General features: G+C 41.0%; 1 protein-coding gene across 2 annotated transcripts; it reads left to right on the top strand.

The window, feature by feature from the left end:
- The first annotated feature begins 44 nt into the window (after positions 1-44).
- FAM162A (family with sequence similarity 162 member A) lies at positions 45-9428 on the top strand. Of its 2 annotated transcripts, XM_082481499.1 has the most exons (6): positions 46-284; positions 705-781; positions 1473-1598; positions 4007-4115; positions 7327-7435; positions 9151-9428. In XM_082481499.1, exons 3-6 carry the CDS (start codon positions 1520-1522, stop codon positions 9244-9246), a joined length of 393 nt encoding a protein of 130 aa, XP_082337625.1. In that variant the 5' UTR covers positions 46-284; positions 705-781; positions 1473-1519; the 3' UTR covers positions 9247-9428. The 2 variants fall into 2 exon arrangements, with proteins under 2 accessions (XP_082337624.1, XP_082337625.1); XM_082481498.1 differs by lacking the exon at positions 705-781 and having other exon boundaries at positions 45-284.
- Positions 9429-13441: the final 4013 nt, after the last annotated feature.

Here is a 13441-nt window from a genome sequence, read left to right as displayed (position 1 = left end):
CGCGCGGGGCGGTGGGCGGGGCGAGGAGGGCCTCGTCCCGGGGCCGAGGGGTGGGGGGTGCGGAGGTTGTCAGCGGCGGGTCCGGCTGTGTCCTCGCGGGGCGGCGGCACCACTTCAGAGGCGGTGTCGGGCGTGCAGCGCGGCGGTCCCGGCCCCGGCGCGTTCCGCCGCTCCTCTCCAATCCCGGGTCCGGGGCGGAGCGCTGCGCCGGCCCAGCGGTGACATTGAGGGGGCCTGAGCAGCGCCGCCGGGCGCGGGAGGCCGCGCCATGTGGGGCCGCGCCGGTGAGTGACTGCCCCGGCCCCGGGGCCGAGGGTTGAGGTGGGGGGAAGGCTGCCGGCCCGCCGGGTTGGCCTTCTTCCCCCGTGAGGCGGCGGGCGAAGCGGCGTTGTCAGCCCCGAGGTGGCGCGGGGGTGCCCGGTGCCGTGGAGGGGGGGCAGTGAGGAGCCGGTGGTATTCCCCCCGTCGGGGCGGCCCCGGCCCAGGTGCGGGCAGGGCTGAGGGGAGGGGGGGGCGCCGGCGCCTGAGGGCTGGCGGGCTCCGAGCTGGCTTTAAAAAAAAAACAAAAACAAAAACACAACCCAAGACCGACAAGATTTGTGCCATTTTTTCCCTTTTCTTGAAGGTCTCGAAAAGGGTTTGGTTTCGGGAGGTGTGGGGTGGTCGTCTATAAATGTAAATTTATATTTTATTTTTTTTTTCAGAGCTGGGATGTGTTATGCCTAGAAAGTACACGGCAACTGTTTCTCATAGGAGAGACGTTTTCAGCCAGCATAAAGAAGTAAAATAAAAAAAAGCAACCTCAATTTATATTTTTAAAAGTGCCCGTTGCCTTTCAAAGTTGTGGGGTTTTTTTTTTTCCCTCCCCTCAGAATTTTTTCATTATATTAATTAATGAAGTAGAAACTCTTTCTTGAATGTGTGTTTTCATATACAAGGTGCCCTGTCCTTTCCTAATAAGCTACAAAGTAGTGTATAAGAAAGTATACAAAGTATATCTCTATACTGCAAGATTCTGCTTTTTTCTTGACTCTGTCAAGTCTGTGACTTCCTTTTGGGATGTGACAAGTTTGGTAGAGCGCTGGTGTGCGGTCCATGAAATAGTACTGCCCAAAGTGTAGCTGAGGCATATGAATAGATAAGTTCCTTGAAATTGTGATGTGCATTGTTTTAGAAATTGCTTGTAGATTGTGATCTTGCATTCCTGTTTTTCTTGATAAGATTAACGGGCAAGCTCAAGTCATAGCTCACAGACAAGCTTTAATTTAGATAGGCTCTTTTAACAACCTAAATCTGGTGTTTCTTGCATAATACTAGATTTTTACATATTGTTTTTCTTTCTTTTTTCTCTTGTGTTAAAAAAAAAAAAACCACCACCAACAAAAAAAATTTCCATTTAAAAGGTAGCATTCTCACTTTCTACTGTTCTGCATTAGGTTTGGCCCCTTTGCTTCCTCTGTTTTCTTTTCCAGATAGGGCTGTTAAACTGCTGGGAAGAAATATTCCCTCAGTTCTGAGGATGACTAAAGAAGTGGATCTGAAGATAAGCAGAAGGCTTTGCATTAAACCCCAGGAAGAAAGCAAACTTCAGCCAAGGAGTAAGAGTTTCTGATAAGGATTATGCTATGTTTCATGCCATGAAATATTTAGATATCCAGGCCGCAATCATCTGAAAAGGAATTTGACTGACACAGATGCTAATATCCCCAATTTGGTGAGAGAGAATTCTGATCTTTAGACTGAAAAACTGAGCATTAAAGTTAGCAATAAGATCTTGATTTTGAACAAAGCCAGGAGTCAATATTTTATCTTATGACAATAACACATCTTTCACTTTGTAGCAGGTCACTAGTATCTTATAGTATGTTCAGGCTCTTCAGCTCTGTTCTAGAACCAGTTGTTCAACCCCAATGTAAGCTATCAATGTTTAGGAACACTGTACAAGTTAAAATACTTCTGCCGTTTTTCATAGTACGACCAGCTCCAGCTGTTCACAAAATTGAACGTGTCCTGCAGGAAAGAGTCAGTCCAATTTGTTGGCTCGGTTCATTCTTAGCCGTGGAGTTGTTCAGGTAAAGCTCTGGCCATGAAACATTTTTTCACTGTATATAGGACAGTAACGATGGTCTAATGACAGCATCTCCCTTCTCTGAAGGGTGAGAGGTTAAAGAGAGCATCTGTTTGTTTATTGGCCAGCCCAGCCTAAACCATGACACCTGTATAAGACGTTCCTGTCTTTGCCTACTGATGCTAGATACAAGGAACATACAGGTGTGAAGCATTTTGCATACTTCTGTGTTACAAACATAATGCAGCTGTACTGGGTAAGACCAAAGGTCTCCGTAACAGTGTCGTGAGGTCAGTAAAGGAGGTCCCTTACATTTATGTGAGGACTAATAGGAATGGCGACCAATAGCAAGGATCACAGGAAGAGTACAGAAATGGGGCAAATGTAGTGTTTCTACCCTAGACTGCTGTCCCAGAGGTGGCATCTTTGCTCTTAATGGTCCTCATTAGATTTTTTTCTTTGAAAAAATTGCCCAGCCTCTTGAACCTGGATGTATTTTTAGCATTCACATCCTCTGGGAAGGAATTCTTCAGCTGAACCATGCTGTGAGAAAACAAGTGCAGTCTTGCATTTGTTTTTGAAACCGGTGCGTGCTATTTTTGATCAGATGTTCCTTTATTCAGTACCCCTTCCAAAACGAGACCTGTTCATTATAACCCACGCTCCCAATGTCACTTACGATTATGGTGCCTCTTGTGCTGAAGGGAGCTTCTGTTTTTCCAGGCCAAAGGTCTCAGTCTATGATACTGTTTCTTACATGGTGGCCATTCCATACCTGTGGTCATCCTCACCAATTTTCTCTGTACATATTCTATTTCAACTGTTCCTGAGATGAGGGATCAGTATTTCACATGCTTTTCAAAATGTTGGAGTCACGGCTTTATACAATGGCATAATAATGCTTTTGTGTTGTGTTCCTAAACATTGCTGGTAATGCTGTTTCTCTTTCTGACTATTAGTGAACACTTTGCCAAAAACTCTATGAAACCCCAAGGACTTACTTCTCAGCAGTAATGGTTAGGTCAGAGTCTGTCTTCTGCATGTGAACTGGAATTGCTTCCTGTTTATATGTGTGGGGTTTCACTGGCCACCTCATTCACTCAGGATTCTGAAGCCCTGCAGCTTTTCACACTTGCCCCTCTTTATGTTTCTGAATAACGTAGCGTTGTCAGCAAACTGTCTATCCACCCTACTTGCTAAGTAATTCATGAATCCACAAGGCAGCACAGAGCCGTACAGGATACCTCCCATTGTTGGGAGTTTTGTTGTTTTGTTGTGGTTTTGTTTTGTTGTTTGTTTGATTGTTTAAAAAGGGGGTGGGAAAGATGCCTATCTTTGCACTGTTTGCTAGTTTCTAATGGTATGTTATGTATGGAAACCTTCCTGTATCACATTCTGAATACTTTTTTTATATGGAGTTTGAAAGACTGAGCTGAAAATTAAGGGTCCAGTCTTTGCTTATGGTCATCTGTTTGTTTATACCTTCAGGTAAGATAAAATCTTACACTCCCTGGAAAAATTAACATTTTGTGATGCAATGGTGCAGCATATTGGCTTTTCTGTAGCAGTTCCATTTGATTTATTTTTTAAACTAATTTAAATGTAATAAAAAAACTCCTATAATATCACAGCAGCTTAAGAAGCTTAAATGCTGGAGCAGCCAATTTAGAGCTACAAATACAGAGGTCTTGGGCAAGATTTGGCTTTCCTTATATGGCCTCAGTTTAATCTATGTTTACAGGTTTGTTAATCTAACTGTGATATACTTTTTGTTCTCTAACCAACTCTAGCAATCATACTTAAAACTCTGCATTGCTCGCCCTAACTGATTTCATTACAGCTGTGGTAATTCACCTTCTCTGACTGTTGTTTTTGGTGTTTTTTTTTGTTTGTTTGTGTGTTTGGCTGGTTGGTCATTGTTCGTTTGGGTTTTTTTAGGTGGGTCTCCTTTGAGGGTGCCTGGACACAAGCCTACAGACTGGGAGAAAAGATTTTTGTTGTGGGCAGGCCATTTCAAAAAACCAGAGGATATACCAGAGACGGTCTCGTAAGTGCCAGTTTTGAAGCTGTAAAAGAGACACTGTCTACCCAGGGATAAGTTACTTGAACGCAACTCCAGAATAACTTTTCTTAAATGGAATGGGTTCTCACAGCTGAAAAATCTTATACTGCTGTGTTTGGCATATTGTCTTGTAGATGAGATGACCTGAGTGGTTCTGTATTACTGAGATGATATATCCCTTTTGTTTTTTTTTTCTGAAGGGATGACATCATCATCAGTTGTTTCATTAGAAAAACATCACAAATCAGTCAAGTTTTACTATTCTCTCCCAATCAAAAAAGCTTTTTGCGAATATTAGCGTGAGCTTTTTCTAGTGTTTTTCTTTATGTGTCAGTCTCCCATTGTGTATTGCTATACAATAACTGAAACTCATTTGAAATATTTATTAATAAATGTCTGGAGGGCATGGGCCAACTTTCTTTACTCTTGGAATTTAAACTAAAAAACAGTGGAAAGGCTCCCTAACAAAAAATTTCAAAATTTCCCTGTTGCTGGTGGAATCCAAATGTCAATGCTTTGCCATGTGAAAAGTAGAAAATAAAACTAGATGTTCTAGTTTGCCTCTCTAAAATGAAGGTCAAACTTAACAGCAACAACAGGCAGTTATTATTAAAAAAAAATCCTGGTGGTAGTATAGTTATCTTTTAAAACATGCTTGTAATGATTTTAAATATATATATTTATTTAAATTAAAAAGATACAGTAAATCTTGTACTACTTGGGTGAGCAAACTATGTAGCTGCCCTCTAAAGTTACTCTATTTGTTTGGATGCACAGTATGGGAATTAAAAAAAACTTAGATGCATGTGTGGATTTTCAAGTGTATCACAGTGCATAAATATTATTAAAAATGAATTCTTCAATTTTGTATTGAATATTTTTTCTTAAAATTACATTTGAAATGCATAAATGCGTAAATTATTAAAACTTACTAAATTACGTCAGTTCATATATTTTTGCATACCAAACGATTGTTATGAGTGTTTTTAAGAAAACAGAGTTAGCAGAGTGATTGAAGTAACTTCAGTGTTTTATTGAAAGGACAAACCAACTTCTGATCAAAGCTGACCATTTTTGCAAGTGCATAGGGAATTCTTGATTCTTATTCAGGCAAATAGTTCAGCTAAATCTGAGAAAACGATTGAGAACTATAAAAGCATGAAAGCTTGTTTTCCTGCTCTAAGCTGAATTAAGAGTGGGTTGTAAGGGCTTGTGATGTAACTCAGTAATCTTGCAAGATGTGGTGATCAGAAGTAACTCTTTTATTGAACAAATGTTAATCTTAGTCACTGAATTGATTTATAACGCAAAATGCATTCAGATAACTACTTTTTCATCTTGTATATTCTAACACATCCAAGGTACTTCAAAATTTAACTAATAAAGTTTTTAAATCCTACTTCTGTGCATTTCAGCTTAATTGCAGCCTGCACCCAAGTTTTTCATCATGGACTATTAGCAAAACCAAGTAACCTGGAAGCAAAACTTAACTATTAGTTTCACAGTAGATGGACGCGCTCCCTATGATCAGAAATCTTGTACTCAGATCAATACTTTGAAACAGTGATCAAATTGCTCTTGCCCGCCTCTTCAAAAACAAGAACAAGACTCTCTTCAGTTCTCAGGTCCTATGTGATTTACCATGTTGAACTATTGTGGATCCTTTGGTATCTTTTTTTCCTCCAAGTATAAAGGTCAAAATGTGGTAAAAGAGTCTATATTCACTTATTTTTGTGTACAGCGATAATTTCCCAGTTCCATTAAATTCACTATCCATGTTATTTTTGGGGTATAATTACCAAGTTTGATGCATCTAGTCTTTCATCACATGATGCTGATGCTTTTCTAGTCATCTGTAATTTTATAATATGCCCAATTTAATCAGTAAAACTATTAGATCTCTTTAAGAAGGGAGTTAACTGTTCTGAATTCTGCAAGGAGAGTTAAATATATAGGGTATAGGTCTTTGGTTATTGTGGAAAGCACATCTAAAAGCACTGTGCTTCATTGGCCCTTCTTGCATTGGTGCCTCTGATACGAACTTTTAATTTGCTGTAACTGAGATGTCATTTGGGTAGAATGATCTTCAAGGTTTAACCCAACTTAAAATAAATGACTTTTTGTTTTAACTCATTGCATATAAAGCTGGAAGGCTTTAATAAGTGATACTCTTCTGGAAGATTTCTGGTTTTTAAAAGATAACAGTAGACTAGGCAACAGGTTTCCCAAAGGAGTGGTATAGCTACTGGTGTGGCTAGATAAGCCCCCTGAAATGGAAGAAGGGAAAAAAAAAAAAAAAAAAAAAAAAAAAAAGATTTAAAGGAGTTCTCTGTCCAAAGCTTATGATGGAAGGCTTACAATCCTCTGTGCTTCCTTAGTTTCTTAGGAAAACAGATTACCTTAATACTATTCTAGCATGATGGAAGTGGTAACCACTGGTCTTTTACCGAGTCCTATTTAGGGAGTTATTACGTTCAGCAGCCAGTATGTAATCTATAGCATTATCCAGTCCTGTAGCAAGAAGGCTTCCTCTGCTGGAAAATAAACCCCACCTTGAATTTAACCACTTCGAAGTTCAGGCAGAAAGAATTGCTAAGCTGTAATAATGTTTCCCTCTGCCCAAGAAACTCCAACTATTAAACATTACATATTTTATTCCTGATGACAAATATTTTTTTTTCTGTGCTTCTGCTGTTGACAGAAAATGCACACTTTACAATGTTAAGTACACCACTGTTCTAATATGGATGGGGTACTCACTGGCTTTGCAGATACTAGAAGGTGGTAGTGAGCACAGAAGGAGCTAACATTAAGAAAAACATTGTATTAGTAAAAGCATCGCTCTCCTTTTCCTGTCCTCCCTATAGTGAATGTCCATATTTAAACACTGTAGTCTTCCTCATTTGCGTTGTGGTCAAGTAGTCGGGAAAGGCAGTATTGTCTCTTAACAATTAAATAACTGAAGGTTAAAAATGTTGTTTCCAACTTTGAGAGGAACTCCTTTGTGACCATGAATCTCCCGAGGTAGCTGGGGATCAGCCTTTCCCATTCTTGTAAAAGCTTTTTGTGAAAAGAGCCAAGCACAGTTAGCATTATACAAGATTACATAGATAGCATGCCAGGAGAAATCAAACAATTAGCCAAACGATTTATTTGGTTTTCTGATAATGAGTCTGTTCTCTTATTATTTCTTGAGGATTGAAACAATCAGAGCAGCAAAGACCACACTGCGTGTGAAGTTCAGCTATGTAATGATGGCCTTGACAATATTGGGATGCATAGTCATGGTGATTAGAGGGAAGCAGGTAAGCAGGTTTCTGGCTGGTGAGTGCAAATCAATCTTCACATAAACTCCTCAGTTCCTCCTATGCATTGTTAGTACCATTTTGTTTTGGGTTGGGTTTTTTTTTTTCATTTTATCACTGAGCAAAAATTAAGAATAAGTCCTCAGTTCCCCAGACGTAACTCTCATTGATTAATTCCTGAGTCAGAAAAGCGCGGTGTCGCTGTTAGACTGTGTATGCTTCCTTTTTTCTCAGTGCAGTACTTAATTTTAGCTTGCACTGTTTTAACTCCTTAACTTTGCTGATGGACTGGGAGAGTTTGAAAGAAACGAGCATCTTCTATTCTGTGGATCTGGTAGGGAGGTAAATGCTCCTTGGGCCAGTTCACTGTATGGACCTATTACAAATGCCTCTCTATGCACTGCAATACTCAGAATCAATACAATGGAAATAGCAACTGAGTATGTTTCTTCACAAAACAGACTTCAGAATTCTCAAAAGTTTTTGTATTTTTTTTTAAACAGTGAGGAGATGGTCAGTAACAATTCTGTGCTCTTTAATTGCATTAGAAAATAGTCTTCCTTTAGTGTGGACAGAACAACTTTTCTCAAATTATTAGTTTGTTGAATCGAAAAACTTTTTTATAGAAAAACTCTCAAGTGCTGTAGATGCTGAGTATCCTTCACTTGCATAGAATTTGGCAAGATATCGAAGTTCATTATATGGCAGAAGTAGGTCTATGATTTAATTTGCGTCCTGTGAAGAGAGTAAGTGTAAAATTCCAAGTGCAGCAAAGGTTAGTCATGCCTTAATTTTATGTGGTTTTTATTAACTTTGCGGTATTTTTGTAAAGAAGCAAGGAGTGCTTTTTTGTGTACTGAAACCAAGCTAAAGCTTCTCAGCAGCATTAGACTTAAAGTCAAAGAATGTGAATATAATGTGTGCAGCTTATTGCCATGTTGCTTTTGATAAAAAATCGTGGTGGTAAGAGAAACACAGTCCACTACATTCTTTTAAGGATGACTTGAAGCAGAAATCCCTGAGCTTATATGCTGTCTTTCTCTGAAGCAGTTCTGATCATAATGTTCATATGTTGTTTCTATAGACTACTAACCCTTCTAGAGAAACTTTAAAACTAGTAACAGAGTTTCAACCCCAGCACTGTGAACTATTGAAGTGTCAAGCGACATTTCTACTTGTCAGCATTCCCCTATCAAAATGAAAAGAATGCAGCACTCAGAAACAAAACAGTGGAAAGGCTTTTTTTTTTTTCCCCTGGCTTCAGCAGAAGAGATCAAACACTGACAATTCCCATAACATTTTCCTCTTACATTGGAATAGTATGAATGCAAATACTGGAAAGAGGAGAACAGCTGCTTTGGGACCCTTGTTTTCACAGCAGCTGGAATCTATTATGTGTAACTCTTGATTTGTTTCCAGTACCTCTGTCTTCTGAAGACCAGAGATTAGCATTAAATACTGACCAGACCAGAAGCACAGAAAATAGCTTCTAGTGCCCTAACAAAAGCGTTTACTTTACTCCCAGAGAAGTAATGAGTTTAAGCCAAAATAGTCTCTGGATGTTTTATTTTAACCCTCTCTTCCTGGAATTAAAGCTGACAGAATTGTGCCTTGGTAAGGATAGGCCAGATATTTTGTAAACTATTGATTAAAGTTTAATATCTGTAGTCCTTTAGGTGATAACTTTCTGCTCTTGCTTTATCATTATGTTGTAGGCTGTAAAAAGGCATGAATCTCTTACAAGCATAAACTTGGAGAAGAAAGCTCAGTGGAGAGAGGAAGCTGCTCAGAGTACAGCTGCTAAACCTTAGAGGAAGAATCGAGGAGACTAAGGACTGGAGAAGAAAAGTTGAGTCCTTTTCAGGACTGGAAGGAGGATATAGTCACACCTTTCCTGTGTGTTAGTTCTGTACCCTCTCATGTTCAAGAAAGAATGAATATATTATCCTGTAATCATTAAAAACCAGAAATATCTATTTTCTTTTCCTAATGACCTCCCCTTTCCTTCAAATTCTCTTCTTCATTAGTGGAACAGGGCAAGTGAGTAAACTGGACAGACAAAATAGTTGTTTCCCACATGTGCTATATGCAAGACTGTCTAAGACTGGATGAGCTGTACCTGCATTTGTGGTATTAGTACCCTTTACAAAGTTTTATACTTGCTTAGAATCGTTTAGATTGGGACATATCCTTAATATCATCAAGTCCAACCATTAACCTTACAGTGCCAAGTCCACCACTAAACCATGTTCGTAAGTGCCATGTCTACGTGTCTTTCAATACCTCCAGGGATGGTGACTCCACCACTTCCCTGGGCAGCCTGTTCCAATGCTTAACAACCCTTTCAGTGAAGAACTTTTTCCTAATATCCAATCTAAACCTCCCCTGGTGCAACTTGAGGCCATTTCCTCTTGTCCTATTGCTTATTACTTGGGAGAAGACACAGACACACACCCCACACCCACACCTCCTTTCTGGTAGTAGTAGAGAGCAATAAGGTCTCCCCTCAGCCTCCTTTTCCCCAAACTAAACAACCCCAGTTCCCTCAGCCGCTCCTCGCAAGACTTGTGCTCCAGACATTCTCACTGGCTTTGTTGCCCTTCTCTGCACACACTCCAGCACCTCAACATCTGGTCGGGCGGGGCCCAAAACTGAATATAATACTCAAGGTGGGGCCTCACCAGTGCTGAGTGCAGAGAAACAATCATTTCCCTTGTATTGTTCACCACACTGTTCCTGATAGAGGCCAGGATGCTGCTGGCCTTCTTTGCCACCTGGGCACACTGCTGGCTTGTATTCAGCTGGCTGTTGATCAACACCCCTGGGTCCTTTTCCCCCCCCGGCAGCTTTCCAGCCACTCTCCCCCAAGCCTGTAGCACTGCATGGGGTGGTTGTCACCCAAGTGCAGGACCCAGCACTTGGTCTTGTTGAATCTCATCCAGTTGGCCTCAGCCCGTTGATCCAGACTGTCCAGATCCCTCTGTAAAGCCTTCCTACACTCAAGCAGATCAACATTCCTGCAAACTCAGTGAGGGTACACTCGATCCCCTCGTCCAGGTTGTTGAAAAAGATATTAAAACAGAACTGGCCCCAATACTGAGCCATGCGGAACACCACTTGTGACCAGCCAACTGGATTTAACTCCATTTGCCATTGCATAACTCTTTGGGCCCAGCCATCCAGCCAGTTACCACTTAAGAAAAGATAACTGGGACACAAAAGGACAGCCCATTAGCTTTCCACTTGTACAAAGTATTTTTGCTGGGCAGTCATCCACTATTACCGACTATTTCAGGTCCCTTCAGGAAGAATGGTGCTCTATGTATTCCCTATTGTTACATGCTGCCTAAAATATTCCATATGTTCTTCTTTGTGTAAGACAGAACAATTATTAGGGGAGTCCTTGAGTCAGGAATAATTGTACCGCCTGCATTAACATCACCAAAATGTTATTACAAAGTCTGCTTACCTGTTCAAGGTCCAATATATTCTGACTGCATTTGTTTAAGTGAAGGATTATATTTTGTGAAGAACTGCCTGCCTTTGATAAAAAGAGGAGAGGGAGTGATAGTGAAATGGCATTGCAGAGAACCAGCATGTTGCAGATGACAACCTAATGGTTTTTACACCAGAGCTGGTAATGAGAGAATGTCCACGCTAAGGGAACAGAGGAATTTTGAGGAATACTGAGCAATAGCTTCAACCCATGCGATCAGATTCACTATTTAGAGGTACATGAGTGAGAAAATCAATCAGATATTCCTGCTCTCTGCTGCTGATCTCTTTTTTTTCAAACCTCATTTGCATTTATTTGCAATTTTCCCCCCACTTTAAATTGTCATCTGTGCTTTCCTGATACTAGCTGACTTAAAGCTCATCTGCCTCAAGTTTTAGAAGCAGCAGGCCCAGTAATAACCTGCAAAGAGCAACTCCCAACAGTCCTATTCCTGGCATTCATCCCAGAAGAGTCACATACTGTTCATGCTGAACCGCCTGCAGCAACTGGAGACCAGTATTTTTCCTCCTCCTTTCAGTTCGTTTGGAAGGAAACGTAGATTGGGACTGTCAGGACTGCTGGAAACTGTGGTACTTCCCAGGACTGCCTGCTAACTGGCCACTGCAGACACCACAAATGGAAGAGGCGTATACGTTTGACAGATTTAGTTTGTGAACCTCCTGATAGTTGGAGGCAGATTGCATTTCTGGGTACCGCTCACGTTGATGAGATGCAACCAACCAAACAAGCTGCGCAGTCCTTCCACCACAGAAGTTACAACCTTCAGATGATGCCACAACCTGTTACCAGATTGTCTGTAATGCTGTCAGCCAAACTTCAGATGGTATTTCAGGTTACCATGAAGAGAACTTGTGATTTGATTTATGCTTGGCGATGGCAGAGCTTGAAACCACGCATCTCTCAAAAGTATCCCCCTTTCAATAAGCACCACTGAGTGCACTCTTGTGAACAGAACTAGCAGGTACCTCACCTATTTTTGGAAATAAAACTATTTGGAGTCATCCAGATTGTAAAGTATTTCAAATAAAAATATGTAAAATACCACTTAGGAAGCAACACCCCAGAACAGCAATGGTCACTGGCTTAAACTTTAAGCTGTTTACTCAAAAACTGAACCCTGGTCCAGCGGTTTGAGAGAAGGTCCATGCAGAAGTTATATATCCTTTCTTTCCATCACTCTGGTATCTCCACCATTTCATAAAACCTATGCATCACTGCGCGTGTTTGTGTTTTCCTTCAGATTCCACATAGGCTCCAGAGTCTCAAATAAAAGCCTGAGCCATTGGGCTTTGTGCTGCTTCCAGCTCACTCCCAACCGTTACAAATTTCCTTGGCAAGCAATTGGGGACTAGAAAAATGACATGCATCTTTCTCAGAGGGGCAATGAAAAGAGACCACCTCTTTCCTAGTGTGGTGGCTGCCAAGAAAGCACTTCTAAACACAGACAATTGTTAAAAAACCATGTATTTCTGACCTAAGCAGCCAGTCTAGGTGACTGGAGAAATTAATACACCTCAGATCACCCAATTAGCTCACAGCTTTAGCCTGCAGCCTTTTAACAATGCCTGATGGAGAGGAACATCCTAAGCCCTTAAGCAGTATTTCATTTTTTTTCTCCCCTTTGGCTTGGTCTGCAACATCATTCACATTTATTCAAAGAAGTCAAATTATCAACCCTATACCATATATATATATACCCTATATATATTGCTGTACTTGTTCCAGAGGCAACTGAAACTTCCCAGTTCAACGATCAATCTGACAACTTGAACAAGACCTTAGAAGAACAGACAGGAGCCCTATAAGCAGGCCACAGCAGTACACGAAAAGGTCCTGTTTATTTTCCTACTAAGACTCAGTTATCCAAAGAAAGACCTTCACGTCTATTGGCTAAAACTGTCATGGAAAAGTACTAACAATGTGTTGCGCCGATCCCAGAAGCAAAGAAACCATACTGGAGGATGCTGGAATTACTTAAAGCTGGCACAGAGGTACGACAGCTGTTCTGGAAATTCTCAGGGAAACACAGAGGTACATCACCAGGAGCAGTGTCACATTTAGGACTGGGTGGTGGGACTTGGTTCTTAACAGTCTCAGTGCTGACAGTTATAGAAATGCAGGTTCAAGAACTTGCAGGTTTTCCGCGGTCAATGCCTTTCTCCCTTCCCTTAGGACTAAGTGAAGGGACTTCGACCACCAGTAGTCAGTTGGCATCAAGGAACCAATGCAGAAATTTAAGAACTGGCTGAAGTCTCTAGACAACAGTTCCCTCAAGGGATTTTTTGTGTGTGTGGTGTCTTCCCAGGAGCCCCAAGCACTGGTCCTGGCTTAGTTACTGAGCTTTCAATAACCTTCTACCCCATTTTCTCTTGCACCCTCCTGAAGCCAAGACAGTGACCCTGCTTGCCACGTCCCACTGGGAGTTTACCAACAGAAAGAATGACAGCTCCTGTTGGCTGCCCCAACAAATATACAACACTTGAAAGGCA

Source organism: Vanellus vanellus, assembly GCF_965231255.1.
Source record: "Vanellus vanellus genome assembly, chromosome: 1".
Taxonomy (NCBI): Eukaryota; Metazoa; Chordata; class Aves; order Charadriiformes; family Charadriidae; genus Vanellus; species Vanellus vanellus.
Note: the sequence above shows the minus strand (reverse complement) of the source record. Positions and strands in the feature narration are given on the sequence as shown.

Bases quoted from the DNA above. Each gene is read 5' to 3' on its own strand.
- FAM162A (XM_082481498.1), top strand. The intron at 1,599-4,006 runs GTAAGAGTTTCT...GGGTTTTTTTAG, and splicing joins AAGCAAACTTCAGCCAAGGA to GTGGGTCTCCTTTGAGGGTG. The intron at 7,436-9,150 runs GTAAGCAGGTTT...ATTATGTTGTAG, and splicing joins TGGTGATTAGAGGGAAGCAG to GCTGTAAAAAGGCATGAATC.